This window comes from Chanos chanos, chromosome 4, assembly GCF_902362185.1.
Source record: "Chanos chanos chromosome 4, fChaCha1.1, whole genome shotgun sequence".
Lineage (NCBI taxonomy): Eukaryota > Metazoa > Chordata > Actinopteri > Gonorynchiformes > Chanidae > Chanos > Chanos chanos.
Window position 1 is genome coordinate 27,508,342 of NC_044498.1, and position 25,895 is coordinate 27,534,236.

A 25,895-nucleotide genomic window follows, 5' to 3' on the forward strand; every position below is an offset into this window, starting at 1 on the left:
AAAGCGCTGCAAAAACATCCATAATGATAATAATCATAATAATAATCATAATAAAACTCCTCATCTCTCCACGAGGCAAAGAAGAACATTAAGAGGGAGTAGAAACAGTGCTGAAACTGCAATACCTTGTCTTACCACTTGAAATATGAGAACAACATCTGATTGCTGATGCAATCACATAATGAGAGAAAAAGTAAAATGTCCTGGAAAATCTTATGCTGTACTGGAAAATTATTTCAACATTCTCTTATTTTCCTTTAGCTGAGAATGAACTACTGGGCTAACTGTCAGAGCTCCCCCAAACCGATAACATTGTCATCTGAAAGGGCTAAGTTATGTTCAGGATCATATTAATTTTCAAATGGTAGTTTATGGACAAAAGTATTTTGAATAGGCTGCTCTTTAGTTATGTTGTGGCAACACTGTGAACACACCCCCAAGTCACATCACATGGAAGCACATGCAGGTTCGATGACATTACAACTCGATGGCATTACAACTTAAAACTCAGAATAATGTAAGTTACATTATCCTTCAAATGTAAATATTAGTCACTGCTGGCTGCTAACTGTGGTAGTTTTTATTAAGTCTATAAATTTATGTTGCTTTCTTCCCAACTTGTTTTAAACGGTTTGATAATGTTAAATTGGTTAGCATGTTTGGTTCGGTTGCTAAAGTTGATGTGTTTGCTAGCTTGTTTTGCCTGCAAAGGTTTAAGGTTTGTGATTCAACACTGGCTAGGAGCAGTGCTTTCAAATGTGTGTTGGGCATTGTTGAGAGAGTTGAATGGGAAGCCATTGATTGGAAACTGCTATTCAGTTCTATTTAGGCCAATTTATGTTAGCTTATGCACTGATCTTCCTGATTATTATTTATTTATTTATTCATTTATTTATTTATTTTGAGTAAGGCTGGTGCCAGACATTTTTGCTGGCTCTTTATTTTTTACTGAACCCAATTTTTATTGTTTAGACAAAGAGAGGGGAGAGAAAAGAGAAAGCTAATGTGAGAGTTGCCCAAACCATCATTGTAACTTGGTTATACTAATAAAGTGAAGTGCTGTACATCTGCAGGTGTGTTTGCATTATTCTATGATCAATTTTTCATAGTTTCTAAGCATGTAAGAGATGATTTCATATATAAGTTATAGCCATAGACTGCATGTCTTTTAAATCAGACTTCTACAGAGAGGAACATATCAGTGTATGGCGTGATCCCTGTCTGTCATGCCATCACTGGAAATATCCTGGAAAATGATCTGTAGAAAAGAGTGGGAGCCCTGCAGTTGTCTTGGTCCGGCCCTGCGTGTCTTGTTTAGAGGGGACTGCTTTGGAGAGAACAGGTCTGGGGAGAGTCTGGTAGGGAAGAGGTCTAGGAGGCGTGTGCACACTCTTAAGAACAGCAGCTTATCTGAGTATTTGACTGGCTCACCTCGGCTTTTCAGAAACAGTCAGCAAGCACAACATACAATCTGATAACTGCCAAGGGATACAGAATAGACCTAGCTGCTCCAATCAAATCTCTCCTCAGGGGCACGCTCAGAATGTGCCCAATGGCTCAGCTACCTCTTTATTTGCTTATGGACATTTGATCTGAAAGCTTGTCATTTGAACTAAGGGCTCTCAGCTTGTCAGTGGGTGCTGGCTTGTTAGAGGTCTGCTAATTTTCAAGAACGTGAACGTAAAGAAGCAAAACACTGATAAATATGCACTAAAATAATCTCAGATGCTCTTGCAGTAAGTCTAAAAATATATTGGGAGGCACATGGTTTTACAGTGTTTCATTTCATTTTAAGGCATCTTGGCTAGTCTGGCTGAGTGTGTGGATGACTGATGGGCGTCGGGGCAAGTGTTTGGATGAGGGAGGACGAGTTTGTGGGTGAGTGTGTGGCTAAATGAGGGCAAGCGTGTTTGTGAGTGAGGGCGAGTGCAGGGGCAAGTGTTGGATGAGTGAGGGCTAGTGTGTGGATGAGTGCAGGGATGAGTGAGGGCTAGTGTGTGGATGAGTGAGGACAAGTGCATGAACGAGTGCGTGGATGAGTGTGGGTGAGTGCATGGATGAGTCTGTGGATTAGTGAGGACAAGTGCGTGGACAAGTACGAGGATGAGTGTGGGTGAGTGAGGATTAGTATGTGGTTGAGTGTGGGGCTGAATGAGGGCAAGTGTTTGTGAATGAGGGCAAGTGCAGGGGCTAGTGTTTGGAAGAGTGTGGATGAGTGAGGATGACTGTGGATGAGTGTGGGTGACTGTATGGATGAATGTTGGTTACTGAGGACGAGTGTGTTGATGAGTGCGTAGAGGAGCGAAGGGGTGAGTGAGGGCAAGTGTGTGACTGAATGAGGGTGAGTGTGTTTGTGAGTTGGGCGAGTTTGTGGCTTAATGAAGGCAAGTATGTGGGTGAGTGTGTGACTGAATGAGGGTGAGTGTGTTTGTGAGTTAAAGCGAGTTTGTGGCTTAATGAAGGCAAGTATGTGGGTGAGTGTGTTTGTGAGTTAGGGCGAGTGTGTGGATGAGGGCAAGTGCCGAGATGAGTGAGGGTGAGTGTTAGGATGAGTAAGGGTGAGGGCGAGAGTTAACAGGGCTGAATCCGGCTAAGCGTGGGTGAGTTTGAGGGTGTGTTTGGGAGTGAATAGCGGAGTGTTGGAGAGTCTGTAAGCATTGCAGTGTCTGCATGTAACGGACTCAGTGACATTCTTCCATGTATAGTTTGTCCAGATGAGGCAGTGGCAAATATTAGCTCATCTTCAGATGGTCAGTATTTTACACTGGAAAACACTAAGTGTTTAGTGGAATTTAGTCACGTTCTGCACTGCTTTCATAAACACAGATGAAGTCCACATGTTATGAAAGTAGGATTGGGGGCATCTGTCGGAACAAAGTCATACACACTGCAGAGAGAGCCACAACCAGAAGGAGTCAGAGAGTGATTCTCAGATGTGAATTAAAGCCCATGTTGTCATAGCCATCACTGCGTGAAAAGAGGTGTATCTGGACTGGAATACTCCTGTATATTTCTGGATACTCCACAGATAATCGGATGTATCCGGGAGTTTGCAGCTCTGTTACGCGGCCTGGAATACTCCTGGATATGTACCAGGTTTGGGGGTCTGCCTAGAGCCCTTAGTTGCCATGGTGAATAATCCCTTGGGGGTGCTTGCAAGGGAACATTTGCACTTCACACCTTGGGCTACCAGGTATCCTGCAATTTGTCAAAAGTCTTACTTAGGATTGGTGGAGCCCTAGCCCCTCCTCTAAAACCCTTCCCCATCGGTCCATTGTGTGTCCTCAGACATGATTTCATATGGTTTATATTATTGTTATTAATAATAATAATAATAATAATAATAATAATAATAATAATAATAATAATATGATTATGATTATTATTATTATTGTTGTTGTTGTTATGGTTATTATTATTATTGTTTATTATTATTACGGTGGTGTTGTTTGTGTTCATAGGTAGATTGCATAGATAGTCTGTCAAACAAAAAAATGAATTACAAAATTTTATTATAAATATAGAAAAATTCAGGCTAATATAAATTATAAGGCATATAAATTGCCAATTAATTTTATATATATATATATATATATATATATATATATATATATATATATATATATATATATATATATATATATATATATAAAAATGCTTTTTAGGAATAAATGAAACACTAAATGTTGAGCATTCCCAAGAACAACCCAGCTTCTGTGGTCTCCATTGTGAATCTATCCGCACCAGCTCGTGCATGGTGATTCACAACATAATTCTGGTCTTTGTCTAGTCTATTCTGTAGCACCCCACACAGTGCAGACAACTCTGTGCTAGGCGGGAGGACCCACACTGGCCTTCCATCCAAGATGCCGTCCTCCTCTTCAGAAATTATATCTACTGATGCGGTCCTCCATATGGCAGCCTCTTCCTCAGTTTAAAGAACACTAGCTCTGGCCTTGTGCAGCTGCAAAACACAGTGAAAACAGATATTAGATCACTGAAAACAGCAAATGGAGAAAAAGTCTAAGAACTGCTGGGGAAATTATTATGTTTTGACTTACTCTTCTCTTCCTTTGCCTCGTTTGAGCGGCAATCCTGCCCCCCTCTTTGCTCTCTAGATTCCCTTCTTGGTTCATCCTGTAACTCTTTCTAACAGACTCAGTAGGTCTTGGCAGATGCTAGAGAGAGAAAAAAGTGGAGAAGAAAGGAAGATTGATTAAAAGTTCATTTAGAATTCCATGTACTGTCTTACCTTGTCTGTGGATCATATCTGTGTGTGTTGTTTTCAGCATTATGCATTCTCTGCACAGCTTCCTGTGAAAGCAAAATTAGTGGAAGAGTTAAATTCAACCACATTAAGGGATAAAGCAGAAATGCAAACGTATCAGAATGTGCGGCAGTCAAAAACAAAAGCCAGCAGGGTACAGAAATAAATTTACCGAAACAGAGTTACTTCCCTCTCGTCCTCTTTTTTGGGGCAGACTCCTCTTGCACCTCTTTGATGTCTGACTCCATCCTGTCCCGTTCATTCTCCATGAACGTTTACTGCTGTTCATCTTCTTAAAAATGCATTTAACGGGGACACCAGTTGTTTATTTTAGTTTAGACTCGGCGTTAGTATAATTGGATATTCCCAGTGCACGACTAGCCACTCCTCTCCGCTGTCCGTTAGAAAACTCTAGTGTTCTTTTCCAAGCCTAGTGTTCTTTTCCAAGCTGTCTTCAAAATGTGCACTATCAACAGGATACGGTGCACACCTTCTGTAATACTTCTATGACTTGCTTCTCCTACATACAGGTAACCCCCCTCCCCAAAGCAAATTTTGCACTGCAGTTGCACACAATGCTATTGGTTACTGTCACTCTACGCCATGCACGCACAGAAAACCGACTGGACAGGACTCAACCTTAGATTCTAAGTGGGTGGTTTGAAAACAGGGCGCGTCCTCGTACTGAGGAGAACCATTCCAAACAAACAAGCATCGAACAGCAACAACAAAAATAAAAACCTCCTGTACCCTGTAAACTTATACGGCACTTTGATAGGGTGACCAGGCATACTGCTTTGCGTTGTATTGCACAACATTATGACCCTTTGTCCCGCGTCCTGCATAGTGAGATAATGTCCCGCATTTTCGTTGATTGTTTGGTTTTTAACAGTCAGAAATCAGAACAAATGGATGCATTCTTTTACCCGCCTGGCACATGAGCCGCTCATGCTGTTGCGGCATAGTTTCTAATCTATTTAATAGCGATACGTCAAAAGCAGCAAAAATGCAACATGGCCAAGTTTTTCTAAAAGCCTTGCTTTCATCCAGTGGCTGAGAAGAGAGCACTGAGGGCGGTCATCAAGAGGCTGTGGCAGCTGTCAATCAAACTGTGCAGCTGTGGGGCCAATGAACTCCTCTGCTACATCACAAAAACCAAACTTAAAAAAACTTTGCAGAAATGAGGGTAAACGCTATCAGCCGACATCATGGTCAAAAAGAAAAGAAAAAGATCTTTTATGCCTTCTGACCATGCTACTCATCCAATAGAGATTTTGGTTTGATATAAAGATTTGCATTGAAAATGTTTTATTTAATATGATATTTTATTTTGAGCCTTATTTATTCTTATAGTTGGATTTGGTCAGGAGTATAACTTGAAAGACTTGAGCTGCATGATGCCTCCTGCTTTGCTTAAGGACAGTTGTCTCTGATGGGCCTGTAATGGCCAATGCATGTTGGATGTCTATCAATACGAGTTTATACAAGTGTATCTTATTCAGTTAGACAGACATTATATTAGATAGACATTACGATATCTCTCAGCGTTGGTAACATGTCCCACATTGTCCCACACAAACTTACTACTCGTCCCACATTTGGTCTTGCATCTGGTCACCCTATACTTTGACCCCAAGTAAAGGACAGTTGCATAACCATCAAATATGTAATTAATGATCCTTTCTTCTAGACTTTTTTTTTTTTTTTTTATCATTATTATGTTTTCAGTGTGTTTTTGTATGCTTCATGTGAAGACTCAGTCTTAATTTAGTTGCACGACGGTGCAATGACATTAAAGGCCTACCACTGCTGTATTATACACCATGCAACACCTAACAAGTTTGTGTGGTTATCAAAATATAGCCTAAATATTACATATAGGCAATCCGATAGAAAGTTACAGCGAGGAAGGGGGCCAGGCTTCTGTACCCAGTCCCACCCAGACCAGTGACTGTTATTAGCATTTGAAAGGCCAAGCCGTCAGCTAACGACTGTGGTCACGTGGATGCTTGAAAATCTCAGTCTAACAGCTGTATTCGGACGTTTGCAGGAGTTTGCAGGTCCACATAACAAAGTTCTGCAGGCATCCGAATACCTCCGGCAAACAGCAGGTTTTGCAGAAGTTTTCTTTGTCCGTATATTTCCAGATACACCACTTTTCATGCAGTGCATGGGGATATATGTACCAAATTCTTGTCCTCTGCTTGTGGTGAATGAAGGATTGATTTGATTGACCGACTAATTGCACCATACTGTTTACCATTGGATCCCATTGCAACAGGATACAAACACTTTGACCTGAACCTCAGGTCACAGAGGGGTGTGTAGACACATCCCCTTAAAGGCTGATCAAAGTTTTGCAAAGACAAAGGGAGAATATCACAGACACATTCAGAGGCAGATTCTCAAATGGCATATCCAGTACAGAACAGGCATCTGGAAACAAGCCAAACTCTGTGTTGGCTGTGAGGAATGCTAGGAGGGGAGAAGATGAGTGAAAGGAAGTACTTCTGAAGATTTTAGATTAGGAAGTTGGTGCAGGTAAGTATGACAGTTTAAAAAATCAGGTTTTTCTACTACTGACACAATGGTTGGTAAAAATGAATTGAAATAAGGATTGGCAGACATACAGCATGATGCTGATGAATTTTTGTAAAGTCTCCTGCCAAGCACTGTGTCCCCCTCGTTCTCTCACACACACACACACACACACACACACACACACACACACACACACACACACACACACACATACACATACACACATGCACAGGGCACAGGCTGTCTAACAGTCACTGAGGGGTATTGGTTTCTAATGTGACTGTAGCAGAGACCAGATGAGCTCTAGATTAGGATGTAAGACATCATGTCTCATGCCTCATACCGTACCCAAGCCAAGCAGCCCTCTGACAGACAGTCGGGGCTTTATCGGGGTTGGGACTTTGGTTCCGCTTTCATTTTTTGATTAAATACCTGAGATAAGAGCATAAACCCAGACTGGTCAAAGCCAAGAGCATCTCTCTTACATGTGATGGGATCCTCAGATTGGGATCATGCTTCTTCTGACATGAATTTGGCCCAGATTCCATCATCTCCATATTCCATTTCTTCACAGCATCTGTTGTAATCATTCTCATTAATCTGATATGAAAAATGAGTGAAGGACTGCACATGGACTGGAGGAGGTATGTATGTGCTCACCCTAGCTCTAAACTGCCAAAATAAAGGAAACACTTCAGTCAGAGAGGTACTAACAGTATAATGATGGCAGAGGCTTTAACGGAGATGCACCTCTTATGTAATTAAAAAATCTAATATACTTACAGTCCTGTTTAAAAGCATTAGTCAGGCCCATTTAGCCGCTGTTTCAGCTATGAGGGCTACAAGAAGAGTTCTCAGTAACTTTGAAGGAGAGAGGAGTAAAAGAATTTCAGTCGAGTTAGTAATATCACTGCTAATGTCACTGTTCTTAGTCATCAGTGGTGGAACTAAAGTTTTGAAGTTCAAAGCCCTGGAATCCTCATGCTTTTTTTCCTGTTTAATGTGAAAACTTTTTTTTTTTTTGCAGTTGTACTTTTCTGTCACCTAGTTTTTGGTTGGGGCCACATTCTCCAGTCTTTCATGGCCTTCTTAAACCAACACCAGTTCCCTTGTCTCTGCACTCTGGTGTGTTGTAATGCCTGCGGGGATCACCGTTCTGTCTGAAGTGCGGCACGTCTGTGACATATTCCTTGTTTGCAGAGGCTTTGTCCTCTGATGATGGTGTGTGTTTTATGAGATAAGTCATTTTGCATAGATTCAGTCATACCCAGAATTTTGGACTGATTTCTGCACTGTTCATGAGAAGTATGTAAGCGCCTCCCACCTGTCATCAGTGAGCTTGAGAAGCTTGTTTATTTCCTGTTGTTGCTCTGCAGGCAAGCTTTATTGCCACACGGTGTGGAGCTGTTTCTACATATGCTGCACTATAACTCTGGTGGAGCAGCTGGTGTGTGTGTGTGTGTGTGTGTGTGTGTGTGTGTGTGTAAGCTCATGTTACACATACACATGTTTATGTAATAAATGTTGTGTGTGTGTGTGGTACTCATGAGAAGTGTATTCATGTCTTTGCTGCTGGTGTCAAGTCCTATAGTCTGACCCCTGCCACCTTTAAACCTCCTGTAGTTTCAGTACAGACCCAACCACACCAAAAGCAGTTTCAGTCACGATGGCTTGTAGTTAGCTTTAAAATGTACATTCTGTGTTACAGTGTAGTATGTATGTAATATATTAGTATGTTGAGTGTCAGTGACAAACAGATATTCTTCTTCCCCAAGACATTCATAAAAACAGACACTCGTCTTCCCCAGTGATGAGCCAATGACATTTCTGATCCTGCCCAGAAGACATGAGAACATGCTCATTAAAGAGTAGATTTCAGCAGTGACTAAGTTAGATAGAAAGATAATGTTTTGGACAGAAAAGGTGAAGAACTAATTATTACAGTCAGGGAAAATAAAGGAAAGAAATCCTTTTGAGCAAATTAATGAATGAAAACAATGAGCGATGAGGAAAATCACAGAAGTAAACCAAAGAACATACTGAATATTGTACAACTAGGCTTGCACCGATCCGACTTTTTCAGTCCCGATACCGATACCTGGGCTTTGGGTATCGGCCAATACCGAGTACCGCTCCGATACCAGTGTTTAATTGATAAGGTGCTTGATTAAGTTGGCTGTGTCATATTTTGCAGTGCTACCGCCACCCCACAAAACATTGGCTTTGCTGCAGGGTTTGCTGGTGATTACCAGTTTTTGCCTGGTAAAACTGATTAAAAAAAAAAAAAAAGATAAATTAAAGACTTGCTGGTCAAAATGTCCGGTAAAAATGCTCATATAGAACGTAGCTATAATGAAGGCTATTCCTAAACAGGGCATTTGTGTTTTGACAGCGAAACAGCCTATAGACAGCCTTGCAAGATGCAAAGACACATTGGACACATTTGATACTGGGGGGAGGTGGACACTTAAGATTGGGAAAGAAAAACATTTTTAGAGTGTAACCAGCTTTTAGATGAAACACAGATTTAAAAATGTGTCTATACTCAGGTTGATTTGAGCAGCTGACGAATTGTTTTTATCTTTTCTCAGTCCAGATATAGTCACACGTTAATACCACATTAATGCAGAGTGCTCTCATTCATTTTATCCCTTCACTGTTACTTTCCTCATTATACTCTCTGTCTGAGGCAGAACGAGGGCAGAATCAAAGGGAGACAAAAAGGAAGCATTTTCTCACTTTTTTTTTTTTTTTTTTTTTTTTACCAACGGACCATTAAATAGTCTAACCTTGGCCCAGATTTAACTGGAGCACTTCTGAAGACCCCTCTGGAGACTGGTCCATTGCCTTATACACACATACACGCACAAAGTTCAGCTCAAAGACTTCATCTTACTCACACACACACACACACACACACACACACACACACACAGATGGAGAGCAAGAGAATGAGGATGCTCTCTATAAGAATTACAGTTATAGGGTTGCATTGCAGGCTGGCTGTTGTCTGTCAGAGTGTGGGGGTGTTGATTTACATGTCGAAATCTGTGTTTAAAGGAATGTAATGGAGGAGAGGTTGTGAGTGAACGAGAGGGAGAGAGAGAGTCAGTAAAATCTGTGTTTAAAGGAATGTAATGGAGGAGAGGAGAGGTCGTGAGAAAAGAGATGTGTTCCTGGGACAGTGACTTTCAGTGTGAGCCTATTTTGTAACCTGATTCTCTCTCTGTCTCTGTCTCTCTCTCTCTCTCTCTCTCTCTCTCTCTCTCTCTCTCAAGTGGAATCACATATATGGACTAATCCTTCAAACCTCCAGGATAATACAATCAATTTAATTAGCTTCTTTTTTTTCTACATCAAAGCATTTAACTGCTCTAGGGGAAAAATACAGATTAATTAATGACTATCCTCAAAGAAGCAATGACAAAATATAAACACACAAATCCTTAAAGGTTTCCTCCTCCTCTCTCTCTCCCTCTCCGTCTCTCTCCCTTCCTCTATCTCTTTAATTAAGAGTATAGATGTAAAGACTTATGGTATTGAAGTCCTTATTTCCACTCAAGAAATTGGGTTCCGTAACGTCCGTTCCACAGACTCTATGATCTGTGTATGTGGAGAGGAGTTTCATGGAGAGTTGATGGCAATAGACTACAAAGGATTGAAATGAGAACATGAAATGAGAAGGAGAGGAAATCTACAGTTTCTCTTATAGATGCATTTGTGTGTGCGTCTGCATGTGTGGGTTTTTTTTTGCATGTTCACACATTCCCATAAAGTCCTAGCTCTTTGCTTGACTCCAGTGTCTCAGCTGTTTCAGCCCTGCCTGGGGTGTACCATCTAATATTAAATAGTTCCCTCAGTAAAAACAACTGAGCGTTGAACAGAGTCCTCTTCCATTTACCTGGTGAATAAACATTCTCATGCTGCATTGTGTGAATGCCAGCAGCACTGTAGTGTCTACGTCATCATCTTTTCAGGGTACCAGCCAACAGCTCTTCTTCCTTTGTTCTTGCTCTGCTCACTCCTTCTCCTGATCTCATTCTGATCTCCATCTGTATTTCTCTGTCCATCCCTGCTGTCATTCATATTGACTCTTAAGCTTTGCTTTCCTCTGGTTTAAAATGCCCCTTTTGGGGGCATTTTCTCTTAGCTTTATTTTCTAACTGAACCTCCCCTCAGGTCTATGTGAGAGATGCATTATAGACACACCATGTTCTTCCTGTGGCTGGTGCTAGAGGCAGATCTCAGTCTGACTGTGGCTCATGGGCCTCAGTTCAAATTAGACATAATCTTTTAGCATCGAGGGCCTGATCAAATCGGACAGAAACTGTTAGCATAGAAGGCCTGATCAAAGAGGGTGAGTAGTATGGTTTGAAAGGAGAGAGAAAAACAGAGAGTTTATTGATTTAACAAATCATTATATTGTGGATGATTTTGTTCTGTTTTATGTATTTGAATGATAGACTTTGAAAGAATAGGCACATTGGTTTGGTTTGGACTGAACCATCATGGACCAAACCATTGTGACACTGACACTGAATGATTATGGTCTCTCCTGGAGCAGCACAGTGGATGGGAGCTGCTCCATCACAAATGCTCACACACACTCACATGTTCATGCATGCACACACATTTACACACACTCACACATGTTTATACACGCACACACGTTTACACACTCACACACACTCAGTCATGCTCATGCATACAGCACGGTGTGTCAGCTCCAGATAGACCTCAGTAGAGGAGATGATCTCTTGGCTGTACCCTGCACACAAACATTGAGGTATGGCTGATTTTACTCGCAGTGCTGTTTCTGTTGGAACAGTAACATATGATGCACTGAAAGACAGAGAAGTCATACCCAGCTATAGGACTGACCTGTTACCTACCCCCTTAAATAGGCTGTCATTTATGTCCTCCTTTCTCCTTAGTTTGGAATGGCCTATTCCCAATGTAACCTCAGTCACTGACTTTAACCTGAGCAAACAGTCTACAGTGTCCAGTATTAAACATCCACCCTCTCTCTGCCCTACCCTCTCTCTCTCTCTCTCTCTCTCTCTCTCTCTCTCTCTCTCTCTCTCTCTCAGAAAATGAAAGATCTCAGTGATTCTAGTGAGCTCTTTCAGTTCGTGGTCTGGGAGTGAAATGTGAAATTAATCCTAAAGATCTGGGCTGGTGCTTTGATGAATATGAATATGCTGAGTGATAATGAATGTGTGTGATGTGAGTGTCCTAATTAGAGGAGTCATTAGGGGTTTCTCTGCACGGCAGCACAGTCCACCATCGTTTTATCATGTGTCAGCCTCTCTCTCCAAAATGTTTTACAGCCAACTGCTCTTTCCAGGGTGCATGAAGTTTCATGAAGAAAAATTTCCAGTGAGAATATGGATGGATGTTGTGTCAAATGATGTGTGCTCTGTTAGGCAGTGTGTTTAACCTATTTTATCATAATTTCATTCTGGATGAGTAGAAAGTCTCAAAGACTCTGTAGGTCATATCTGGACTACAGTAAGATGTCTGTGTGTGTGTGTGTGTGTGTGTGTGGGGGGGGGGGGGGGGGGGGGGGGGGGGTTCCAGAAAGCCTTTTGTAGTGAATACTAGTTACTTCCTAGTTAATTAGTTTACTAGTTAACCAACCCTGAGTTAACATCCTAATAGAAGAACCTTATGGCTTCATTCTCCCAGCAAAACAAAGCCATAGGGCTCTCCTATTAGGAGGTTTACTACTTGCTCTGAGTTAACTAACTCAGAGTTTTCACTAAACGTCCTTTCTGGAACACCCCCCTGGAGTTGGTCCTGCGGGCAGCTGCCTACTGCTCCTAGCTCATAGTGCATGTGTGTGCTCACTGCTTTAGCGTGTGTGTGCTCACTGGTGTTAGGATGGGTTAAATGCAGAGGCTGCATTTCACTGCTCACCGCTCAGTGTGTGGGTGACAAATGAAGTACTTAGTGTGAGAGAGAGAGAGAGAGAGAGACCGCTATGCTGGCTCCATTTTCCAGTCAGCCTCTATACCACGTGCTCTAGGTAAAGAAACATTAACTCTTCATATGCAGGATATGTCTGTGCCTTTATATACTGAAGCCTTTATATACTGTAGGATTGACCTGTGTGTCTGTCTGTATTACACACGTGCTCTGATCTCATACAAGTTCAGTCTGTAGCACTGACCTGTGTGTCAGTCTGAATTACACACATGCTCTGATCTCAGACCAGTTCAGTCTGTAGCACTGACCTGTGTGTCAGTCTGAATTACACACATGCTCTGATCTAAGATCAGTTCAGTCTGTAGCACTGCGATGACCTCATAATCAGAACTGTCATGACCTCATTATCATACCTCTCAGGTTGTCCTTCATAGCACAATGACATCATCTTCTGATGACTCCATGTCAACATCACAGATAAAAAGAGCAGTTCTCTACTGTGCCAGGCAAATGCAGATTGTCTTAGATCTCAGCACTCTGTTTCCAAGTGACTCAGAAAAAGATTCCAGTGATTAAAAAATGTGATTCTAGTGATTCAAAATGGGATTCTATGTGATTCAAAATGAGATTCCAGTGATTAAAACTGTGATTCTATTCATTCAAAATGAGATTCCAGTGATTCAAAATGTGATTCTAGTAATTCAAAGTGATTCAGAATGAGATTACAGTGGGTTCTAATTTAATGCAGGGAATTGATGGCATGGCAGCAGCTACACACTGTTTGAAATATAATATAAATAAATAAAATAAACTTTAACTTGAAATATTAGCTAACATTTGTTCACTAATGCCTGGGACAGACCCAAGCTGCTGTTAATTAAGGCTAATTATTGTTTGCCATTTTTAACCCAGCTCAGTTCTGAGTTCGCAAAGTATAGCTCATGAAAACATCAAGATGAAATTTAATAGGCGTAACTGTTTTATGTAGCTGGTCTTTGAGCGGCATGTATGTTTGAAAATATTTGTAAACCTTTGATATTTTTATATGAAATTTAATAAAGGCTAATATACTACTCTTAAGTATTTAACAGACAGCTGGCATGCCATTTATAGAGATGTGTTTGAATTTTATGTAATCAGATAGAGAAGGAGAGAGTGAGTAATGGATGATGGTGTGATCTGAAAGAGAGGGAAAATGTGAGGAAATAATGATGGAGTGATCATATAGAGAAGGAGAGAGTGAGGCATGTGTAGTTTTGAGAGTGCAGGGGAGAATGCAGTGTTGATAAAAATTGCCATGGCGATAACTTTGTAATGTAACATTATGGAACCGTTATGTAACAACTGCAATTACATAATATACCACAAAGGACACACACACACACACACACACAGAGTGAGTACTATTTCACAATATCCAAATCAATGTAAAATACGCATCTCTTCCTCTTACCTGGTTTCCCAAAGTGGAAAACTCAGGATTAGTTGGTTTGCTTATTTGTTTGTTTACATATTCATGTTGCTGCTGTTGTTTTTCTGTGGTGCCTGCAGCATTTCCTGTATTGTTCCAAATATATAGTGCATTATTTAATCAGCTGTGTAATGAAAAATAAATTGTTTTGGCCCAGCGTGCTTTGTTCAACCTCTGTCTCTCTTTATCCCCCTCTCTCTTTCGCCCTTTCACTCTCTCTCTGTACCTCCCCTGTCCCTTTCTATCCCCCTCTCTTGCTTTTTCACACTCTCTCTGGTTCTCCCCTCTCTCGCTCTGTCTCTCTTGTAGTGTATCTGTTGGTTGTAAAGTTAAGTGAGGAGTGGTACGGGTGTTAGTGTGTAGACTGATGGTATTTGTGGCAAAGCCCAGGGCTAACGTGTGTTTGGGCCCGTCTCTCCACCCTGCTTTTTCATAAGGGCCTTCCTTCCTTAGTAGTCTGACCCCGGTCAGACCAGAGAGAATGCGAATGCACACACACACTAACACACTCTCTCTCTCTCTCTCTCTCTCACACACACACACACACACACACACACACACACACACACAAATACATTAATACACACACACAGACTGCTCTTTAGCTCTGTAAGACCAGGTTTTTCTTGTCATACATTCTGCTCTTACATGGATGTATCAATGCCTCTGGCCAACAAAGGGAAATGTGTGTCCACCGCTGCATTAAACAGAAGCCTATGTAACTACGATCAGATAGTCAATGGCCAGTGTGTTCAGAGGCTGGGATTACGTGTCATTAACACAGTCACATACAAAACTGTGTCTTCCTAATTGGAGACAACATGGAGAGACTCCATCAGGGCAGCCAGCCAGATGGTATTGTCATGGTAACGGCAGATGGATGAAAAGGTGACCCGTGACCTCTGTGGAGTCGCTAACTCTGACATCAAAGTTGGACTGAAGGTCACATCACAGATCTACTGTGTTCACAGAGGACAAACACTAACACAGGGTTTATTCTACACTCACTGCCTACCAGACAGGAATAAGAATTACCATGACAGTTCAATTTCCATTATAGACTGTGACTGGTGTCTTCCTAATGAAGATGGAACAACTTGACCTGACTCTCTCTCTACCTCTCTCTCTCTCTCTCTCACTCAAACAGCTTTGTTGACATATCTTTTTTTTTTTTTTTTTTTGCATATTTTATCCACATGTTGCTAAAGCAAAGTGACAATGATGTTAAAAACCCATTAAAAATACTGTTAAGAAATTAGAGCTTGGTATCCAGTGGTTAACTGTTGCTGTTGGATGCGTGTGTGTGTGTGTGTGTGTGTGTGCAGTGGTATCGGTAGAAACTGGCCATGGGCGTCTGGTGGGAGCAGTATCCTGGCTGAGTATGGCACTCTGCATTTGGAGTTCATGCACCTGACTAAGCTCTCTGGAAACCCGCTTTTCGCTGAGAAGGTGAGAGTCATAACTTGGCTTCATTACTACTCAATCATGTTTCCAGATTCTTAACGATTATTCATTCAGACAGCCCAGGGAGTCACATCGCGGCCGTCTGTCCAGTAAGACGACTCACACACACGACTCACGCTGCATGCTTTGATTTCTCTGTTTTGTTTATATTGCCTGCCTTTCTTCCTCTCTCTCTCTCTCTCTCTCTCTCTCTCACACACACACACACACACACAATAAACATGAATTTCCTGCTACCGTTGCCTGTTAAGTTTGATGCATAAGGCTTTATCATTCTGAATGGACTTGTGTCTTTCAGAGTGGACATTTTTGTCTCTTTGAGTGGACATTTTTTTCTCCTTGAGTGGACACGTTTGTCTTTCTGTTTGGACATGTTTCTCTGTCCTTAGGTCATGAACATTAGAAAAGTTCTGAATCGTCTTGAAAAGCCACAGGGACTGTACCCCAATTACCTGAATCCCAACAGTGGACAGTGGGGCCAACGTAAGTCTCTCTCTCGCTATCTATTTCTCTTTCTCTCTGTCTGTCGCTGTCTCCCTCTGCCGCTCTCTCTCTGTTTCCCTCTGCCTCTCTCTCTCTCTCTCTCCCCATCTCCCTCTGTTTCTTGCCATCCCTCTCTCTCTCTCTCTCTCTCTCTCTCTCTCTCTCTCTCTCTCTCTCTCTCTCTCTCTGTCTCCCTCTCTCTCTCTCTCTCTCTCTCTGTCTCCCTCTGCCTCTCTCTCTCTGTTTCTTTCTGTCTCTCTCTGCCTCTCCTTTTGTCTGTTTCTGCCTCTCCTCCTGCATCTCTCTCTATCTTCTGTCTCACTAACCCAAACAAACACATAAGGTCCTACACCACATTTAGAGTTTGACCAGTAAATGATTCTGTACTCCGTTATCAGGAAAAGTGTGTAGTTAGTGGAGAGTAAGCAAAATCCAGATGTTTCTGCAGAATTAACATCAGGAAAGAAAGATAAGTGCAGCAGGGAGCACACCATTTGGTGTGTGTGTGTGAGAGAGAGTGTGAGATGCGGGTGCATGTGTGTTTACTCTTAGGTTTATAGTGTAAGAGCAGTGAGTGGAGGTAAAAAAGTGAGGCTGGTGATATCACGTCTCTGAGAACAGGTATTGTATGACTTTAACTTTGGGTATGTCTGTATGTGTGTGTGTGTGTGTGTGTGTGCGTGTGTGTGTGTGTGTACAGTGCTATGGTCATTTTATAACTTCAACTCAATCAAAAGATTAAAAACCCCTTGCATCCTACCGTTGTCGTAAAGATGTGACTGAGATCCTCCTTCTGTGTGAAACTGTGAGGAGCAGATAATGAGAACACCTTCTCCACAGGGTGACCTTTTTTACCCAGAGATGTAATTTTGTAATTAGCTAATAGTTTCTGCTTGGTGGGTAATTGGCCAACCATTATAAACCATAGTCAATGTAGTGCCCTTTATTCTATGGTCCAAATCCTCATTTAAACTCAGTTTTATCTGCCCATGAAACAGGTGAGTTCAGAGTCACTCAGCCATATGGACATTACTCATCTGTCACATGAAGCAATGATGTAATGTTATAGAAAAACAGTAAGACAGTTAAGACAGAGCTCTGCATGTCCCCATTTGGATAAGACGTCTCTTATCTGCAGCCAACCTGACTTGACTGTAACACAGGCTGGCAGATGGCCATAAGGCGACACATAAACAGGGTCCTGAATTAAAAATAGCCCACTCTTTCCTGGTTCCCCATAAGGCCCTGCTTCTTTCCTGAGAGGGCTCTGTGTAAACATGTGGCACAGTTATGACATGGTTTGGTGCAGAGAGAAAAGCAATCATTCAGCCATATTCATCATAAAGTAACCCTGCTTGCTTTCTTTCTTTATCTTTTTATTTTTCTGAAAGTCTGAGAGTCATTTCTGTAGAACTGTGGAGTGTGACGGTGTTGTGTAGATGTGGAGTGTGACTGGTTTGTGTTTTGTAGATGTGGAAAGTGGTGTTGTGTTGTGTAGATGTTGAGTGTGGTGTTGTGTAGATGTGAAATGTGACAGTGTTGTATAGATGTGAGGTGTGATGGTGTTGTTGTGTAGATGTAGAGTGTGGTGTTGTGTAGATGTGGAATGTGACAGTGTTGTATAGATGTGAAGTGTGATGGCGTTGTTGTGTAGATGTAGATTGTGGTGTTATATAGATGTGGAATGCGACAGTGTTGTATAGATGTGAAGTGTGACGGTGTTGTATAGATGTGAAGTGTGACAATGTTGTTGTGTAGATGTGGAGTGTGATGTTGTGTAGATGTGGAATGTGACTTAGTTGTGTTGTGTAGAGGTGGAGTGTGGTGTTGTATAGATGTGGAGTGTGTTGTGTAGATGTGGAGTGTGGCATTGTGTTGTGTAGATGTGGAGTGTGGCATTGCGTTGTGTAGATGTGGAGTGTGGCATTGTGTTGTACAGATGTGGAGTGTGTTGGTTGTTGTGTTGTGTAGATGTGGAGTGTGATGGTGTTATGTAGATGTGGAATGTGACAGTGTTGTATAGATGTGAAGTGTGACGGTGTTGTATAGATGTGGAGTGTGATGGTGTTGTGTAGATGTGGAATGTGACGGTGTTGTATAGATGTGGAGTGTGATGTTGTGTAGAGTGTGGCATTGCGTTGTGCAGATGTGGAGTGTGATGGTGTTGTGTTGTGCAGATGTGGAGTGTGATGGTGTTGTGTTGCGCAGATGTGGAGTGTGATGGTGTTGTGTTGTGCAGATGTGGAGTGTGATGGTGTTGTGTTGTGTAGATGTGGAGTGTGATGGTGTTGTGTTGTGTAGATGTGCAGTTTGATGGTGTTGTGTAGATGTGGAGTGTGATGGTGTTGTTGTGTTGTGTAGATGTGGAGTGTGACGGTGTTGTATAGATGTATAGTGTGGTGTTATGTTGTGTAGAGGTGGAGTGTGGTGTTGTATAGAAGTGGAGTGTGTTGTGTAGATGTGGAGTGTGGCATTGTGTTGTGTAGATGTGGAGTGTGGCATTGCATTGTGTAGATGTGGAGTGTGGCATTGTGTTGTACAGATGTGGAGTGTGATGGTGTTGTGTTGTGTAGATGTGGAGTGTGATGGTGTTGTGTAGATGTGGAGTGTGATGGTGTTGTTGTGTTGTGTAGATGTGGAGTGTGACGGTGTTGTATAGATGTATAGTGTGGTGTTATGTTGTGTAGAGGTGGAGTGTGGCAGTGTCTAGAGCTGTAACGATTCCAAATGTTGCTGTACAATCAATTGTCTCAGAAATAATTGTGATTAACAATGTAATTGTCTCTTTCAGTCAATTTAAAAAATATTTATTTGTTTGTTATTTTTCAAACAAATTAAAGTTTTGAATGAATCCCAGGATACATCTTTTGGTTATTTCACTGGCATGTGAACCAGATAATCTAGTAACACAAGTGCACAGCCTGTGAAGTAAACCATGCCTCTTTATATCATAATCCAGAATGATCCCAAAACGGTGAAGTTGTGTTGTTTTGAAACAAGCTGCATCTCGTGTCATTTGTTCTGCCCCTCTTTCTACCAAATGTACACTACTGTCCGTTTGCCAATTTCAGTGTTGAATTGATGCTGTAGCTGACAGCAGACTGACAGTCTAACCCCTCCCCAAATGACCGATTCTCCAATCGCAGTTAAGCTGAACTCAGTTGGGCTAGCAGTGCACCAGTGCACTGGTGTTTAGAGAGCTGTGCTGTTTTCTCTTGATGTCCTTATTGATCAAACAAAGCATGGCCTTTAATGAGATATAAATATTTATGCACACAACCATCAATTCAGCACCACTTAGAGCCCAAGGTACGGTCAGTCCTCACATACAGTCAAGTGGACAGAGCTATGATTGTGCTGGGCTTCTAAACAAACACACACAAGCACCATCACAGTCCCAAAGCTCCTTCACCCAAACATATACACACTGAACATGCTGCTCCACCTCACACGCACGCACACATACACACACACACACACACAGGGACACTGGCACACAACGCACAACGTCTCCATGGTGTGTGTTTGTTCTCTGAGTCAACTGAACATGCAAAACGCCAAGATAGAACCACCTGGGGTTTTTTTTTTTTTTTTACTGTTTTACTGTGTTTTTTTTTTTTACTGTGAGGGTATGTTGTTGTTACTTGTGCTTCAGTTGTCATGGTTTTAGGCTAGGATGAGCTGAATAGAGAGTGATAGAGGCACAGTCTCTCTCTCTCTCTCTCTCTCTCTCTCTCTCTCTCTCTCTCTCTCTCTCTCTCTCTCTCTCTCTCTCTCTCTGTGTGTGTGTGTGTGTGTGTGTGTGCATGTTATTTTGGAAAGTGTCTCAGAGGTGAACTGGCCCTTAGTTGTCATGACAACATTCTGGGTGTATTGTGTTTCAGATCATGTGTCTGTGGGTGGTTTGGGGGACAGTTTCTATGAGTACCTCCTCAAAGCTTGGATCATGTCAGACAAAACAGATGAAGAGGGCAGGAGACTTTACTACGACGCCCTACAGGTAATATTAGTGTCATTAGATTTCTATTTTTCAGAACTGCCTCTTCCATCCTTCTTTTCCTACTAGACTGTTCCTCTTATTTACACTGTGAATCTTATTTTTGTAAGCCCTTTAATTTGGCTTGTGCACGGACAGATCAGGTCTGTGTGTAAGAAAAGGGGTGTGTGTTTGTGTGTGTGTGTGTGCGCGCGTGTGTGTGTGCGTAGAATGATGGGTTGCCCAGTGTGTGTGTCTGTGTCTGTGTGTGTGTGTGTGTGTGTGTGTGTGTGTGTGTATAGAATGATGGTTGCCCATCTTGTGTGTGTGTGTGTGTGTGTGTGTGTGTGTGTGTGTGTGTGTGTGTGTGGTGTGTGTGTGTGGTATGTTTATATAGGTTTGTTTGTATGCGTGTGTGTGGGTGTGTGTAGGACTATGGGTTGCCCATTATGTGTGCTGATCTGTTGTCCTAAATGCACCAGCTCAAAGCCTGGCACTCACCATCCTGGTGCATTATGGGTAATTGGAGCAGGTAGACCATATTGCCATTTTATATTTCCTTTGATGCGGCTTTGAAATGACCTGTCAAACAGCTGTGTCCCTAAGTCCTGCCCTCAGTTCCCCCATATAGGGGCTGCTGCATCATTTCTTTACTCTTTAGTTTTGATTTATATCTCACATTCCTATTTCAGTGCCATAGAACACACTTTCCTGGTAGATTGCCTGTTGCAAACTGGCCTGTACACCTACAATGCACACCGTTCACTGCACTCAGGTTATAGCATCTGCAGGAAGGATTTAAAGAGAGGTGATATCCAGCTTCTCATTGCTAGTAAGAGCGGTTTTCAACAGCCTTACGCAACTTTCTCTGTTGAAAACAACTACAACTACAACAACAACAAAAAAGTCTATAACAATTAAGAAGGAGATAAAAGTGGAAAAGTTTACGTATCAAATTTACTTTGTGGAACAGTATAGGCTACAATGTATACTGTATACAGTATACAGCTGAACACTGAAAACCCGAGCAGAGTCTGGAAGCGTGCTGTGTCTTAATACAAGCAGCTTTAAGGCCTTTCATAGTTCCCCAACCCTTAATCCTGTGACCATGTGACATTACAACCCTGAGTCCTCCGCTGTTATCCCTTACATCAGCCCTGATCTTTTCCACATACTCAAACTCACTTTTCCTCGTCAGCCCTGATCTTTTCCACATACTCAAACTCACTTTTCCTCATCAGCCCTGATCTTTTCCACATACTCAAACTCACTTTTCCTCATCAGCCCTGATCTTTTCCACATACTCAAACTCACTTTTCCTCATCAGCCCTGATCTTTTCCATATACTCAAACTCACTTTTCCTCATCAGTAAAACAAAACAAATGAAAGCAAGAACCAAACACCCAAGGGTTTTTAACAGCAGCACATTTTATCATGGTTATGCTTCAAAAGGTAAACATTGTTTGAACATAACTTTTCAGTGGACCCTGCAGTCACCAGAAGGCCCAGTCCGTCGGATAAAATGTGTCCTGTCCCAGTTACAGACTGGTCTTATTTCCCTGTCCCAGTCACTAACTGGTCTTACTCCTCTCTCCCAGCCACTAACTGGTCTAGGCTCCCTGCCCCAACCACAGACTGCTTTTATTCCCATGTTCCAGTCACTGACTGGTTTTATTCCCCCATCCCAGTCACTAACTGCTTTTACTCCCCTGTTCCAGTCACTGACTGGTCTTAACTGGTTTCATTTCCTATCCGCAGGCCATTGAGAAGAGCTTGATCCGTAAGTCTAGTGGGGGGCTGACCTACATCGCTGAGTGGAAGGGGGGGCTTCTGGAGCATAAGATGGGTCACCTGACCTGTTTTGCTGGGGGCATGATCGCTCTTGGCGCAGATGGGGCGCCCAACGACATGACTGGGCATCAGATGGAGCTGGCAGCTGAGATCACCCGCACGTGTCATGAATCTTACGCCCGCACAAGTAAGTGGACCCCTCCCAAACCCTCACATCTGTCTCTATCCCCCAATCCTCACATCTGTCTCTGTCCCCCAATCCTCACATCTGTCTCTGTCCCCCAATCCTCACATCTGTCTCTGTCCCCTAATCCTCACATCTTTCACTGTCCCCCAACACTCACATCTGTTTCTGTCCCCCAATCCTCACATCTGTCTCTGCTCCCCCAGTGCTCACATGTCAGTGTCCCCCAACCCACACATCTGTCACTGTCCCCCAACGCTCACATCTGTCTCTGTCCCCCATCCTCACACCTGTCTCTGTCCCCCAACCCTCACATCTGTCTCTTCCCCCCAACCCTCACATCTGTCTCTGCCCCCCAACACTCACATCTGTCCCTGTCCCCCAATCCTCACATCTGTCTCTGCCCCCCAATCCTCACATCTGTCCCTGTCCCCCAACGCTCACATCTGTCCCTGTCCCCCAATCCTCACATCTGTCTCTGTCCCCCAATCCTCACATCTGTCTCTGTCCCCCAATCCTCACATCTGTCCCTGTCCCCCAATCCTCACATCTGTCTCTGTCCCCCAATCCTCACATCTGTCTCTGTCCCCCAATCCTCACATCTGTCTCTGTCCTCCAATACTCACATCTGTCCCTTTCCCCTAGTCTTCACATCTGTCTCTGTCCCCCAACACTCACATCTGTCTCTGTGTAAGTGGACCCCTCCCAAACCCTCACATCTGTCACTGTCCCCCAACCCTCACATCTGTCACTGTCCCCCAACCCTCACATCTGTCACTGTCCCCCAGCCCTCACATCTGTCACTGTCCCCCAGCCCTCACATCTGTCACTGTCCCCCAGCCCTCACATCTGTCACTGTCCCCCAGCCCTCACATCTGTCACTGTCCCCCAGCCCTCACATCTGTCACTGAACTGCTCTGTGAGTAATTTAAGTCTGTTCTACTGTTCTGTGTTTATTTCAAGTCCATTCATTTGCATCTGAGATGTACCTCAGATCCTGCTCATCGGGCCCGGGGTCACAGTGGAAGTCTCCCTGATATGAGGAGGATTTATCTGGAATAAGTCGCACGCTTTTAATCCTGTTGTGAGGCACAGAGAGAGAGAGAGAGGAACATGAAGGTACAGCTGAGAGGCTGTGGGACACTGTAGCCGTGAAGCCTTGCTCATACGTCAGTCCCATTCTTAAGATATCAGTGCTTGTGTAATGTACAACCTGATCGGCTTAGGTCAGATTAGAGTTAGAACATCAGAGAATTGTGTGACTGTCTTCAAATAGGACGCTCACCCTCCTCAAGAATTTTCTTTTCAATCCAACATGTGTATCCAACAATATGATAACCAAGAGGTGATTGTCAAAGAGAGCCTGTCAGACAGCAGTGGTGAAGTTGGCCTATGATATTGGTCTCCCTGCCTGGCTTCAGAGCCTCTAAACCCTGACCAATCACAGGGCAGCTGACAGGAAGTGGAGGATGTGAGTGGATACACTGACCCTTCCTGTCTAGTGTTTAGGTATGAAAGGAACAATCACAGTGCAGCTCACACAGGCCTGCTGTGACTCCTCTCTCACAGACGGTCATGTTTGATCAGACTGCTCCTCTCTCACAGACTGCCATGTTTGATCAGACTGCTCCTCTCTCACAGACTGCCATGTTTGATCAGACTGCTCCTCTCTCACAGACTGTCATGTTTGATCAGACTGCTCCTCTCTCACAGACTGTCATGTTTGATCAGACTGCTCCTCTCTCACAGACTGTCATGTTTGATCAGACTGCTCCTCTCTCACAGACTGTCATGTCTTTTTTTTATTTTTTTATTTTTTTTTATTTTGTTTTGTTTTTTTTGTTTGTTTGTTTTTTTCCCTAGATGGTCTCAGTAGTTTCTTCTCAGGAGTACTTTCTTATGGAGAGTTTTGAGGGGCTTGTGTCTGTCTCCTCTGACACGGTGTTAGCCCAACTCCACATTATCCATAAATCCACTGCTAGTAGAGTCTTGCTGCCCACAATAGAGTGGAAAGTCTCACACACTCTCTCGCACACACAGTCTGACACACACTCACTCACACCTACATACACTTACATACTCCACACTTTAATACAGGTGCTGTTACTATCAGTCACTGACAAAGGCACAGATTGCTGTAATCTCTGTTGTGATGTGTGGTATTCATCCACTCTTGCCTGTTTAGGATGTAATCCAGCAGTCATTTTGCATTGTACAGTGTTGGCCATGCTCTGTGTGTTCATTCAGTATTCTGGAGTTATATTGTTAAACACTTGAATGATATCCAAGAATTTAGGGAAAAATGTATTACAGGAAACAACATTAGACTTTTTTTACATTTCAATAAATTCACTGCATTTCTGTAGATTGACTTAATTGGATCTGGGTTGAGGCCAGCCAGTGTGAGGTTCCTGCCCAGTCTTAGCCTGTGTGTTTGTGTATGATGTATCATTTGGAAGCACAGCAGAATCTCTGTTGTCATTATGCACTGTTACAATTCTACTTACAGATTACCTCATTTACACATGAAAGCAGTTAGCTTTGGTGTCAGAATCATAGTACTTAAGGAATGGCACTATAGTGACTATGAATAATTAAAAAACTAATTTTGTGTGTGTGTTTTCTCTGTGCAGATCTGAAACTGGGTCCTGAGGCTTTCCGGTTTGATGGTGGTGTGGAAGCCATCGCTACACGTCAGAATGAGAAGTATTTCATCCTTCGTCCAGAGGTGATTGAGACGTATATGTACATGTGGAGGTTCACTCACGACCCCAAATACAGAGAGTGGGGCTGGGAGGCCGTGCAGGTGAGTAACACTGCTCTCAGACAGAGAGTGAGGCAGAAAACAGCTGGAAACAGCTTTGGTTTACGTCCTTGTGTGTTTGATTTGATTGTTTTTGCATGTCTGACTACTTTTTCCATAGCAGAATCATGCTAATGAGGCACATTGAACTTGTGATCTAGAGGTGATAACAGTTTACCCATTGGTCAGTGAAGTGCCAGCAATACTTCTGAGTTCCTCCGAAATGTGATAGCTGTGTGTACGTTTTTACGTGTGGGCGTGGACAATTAATTAAAAAACAATGAACCTCATTCACCAACCATTCTTAAGAAATTTCTTCTTAAAACCTACTTATGCAGTTTTCACAAAGATTCCAACATTCACCAATGTTTTCTTATTTGGGATGTGTTCTTAGGCAAGAACAGAATCTACCCGCCCTCTGAAAATAAATAAACACTACACTAACGCTTCATGTGACACTCCAGAATGTAGAGCATATTTATTCATACTTTTGTACTATAAACAAAAAGAGCAATATGAGAATATAACGGTTGGTGAAGACGGATAAGTGAGCAGTAGTTTTACATACACTGATTATGGGTTATCCCATCTGAAACCAGACAGGATGTAAAGCAGGTGTGTAAGAATCAGTCAGTTTTACTTTTATACATATGGATAAATATTAAAATACTTGGACAGAGCAGATGCAGCCATTTGTAGCCTTCGCTTCTGTCTGCTACTGTATGCACTTTGCATTGAAGTATTAAAGAGGGAGCAGAAGTGGTGGCTCAAGCTACTTGCTGGTTGTTAGAAAAAAGCTCAGAGTAGCGAGGGGGGGAAAAAAAAAGTTAGAATTTTGAGAAATAAAGTCGCAATTAAGCAAACTTTTTGTTTGTTTTGTTTTTTAATGAGGTGGAAACGGGCTTCCATAGATTTCTGTGCACACGGTCCTGCAGTCTCATGCCCTTTTATGGGGATTGGCAGGGTGCTTACCTGTGCTAATTAGG

General features: G+C 42.6%; 1 protein-coding gene across 1 annotated transcript in view; it reads left to right on the forward strand.

Annotated features, from left to right (window-relative positions):
- man1a1 (mannosidase, alpha, class 1A, member 1) overlaps window positions 1-25,895 on the forward strand; it is a 97,761-nt gene that overhangs the window by 63,937 nt on the left and 7,929 nt on the right. Inside the window, exons 6-10 of the mRNA XM_030770374.1 lie at window positions 15,533-15,656; window positions 16,061-16,154; window positions 20,039-20,154; window positions 21,890-22,109; window positions 24,740-24,912. Coding sequence (XP_030626234.1) covers window positions 15,533-15,656; window positions 16,061-16,154; window positions 20,039-20,154; window positions 21,890-22,109; window positions 24,740-24,912 — 727 coding nt within the window. The remainder of the gene's footprint in view (window positions 1-15,532; window positions 15,657-16,060; window positions 16,155-20,038; window positions 20,155-21,889; window positions 22,110-24,739; window positions 24,913-25,895) is intronic.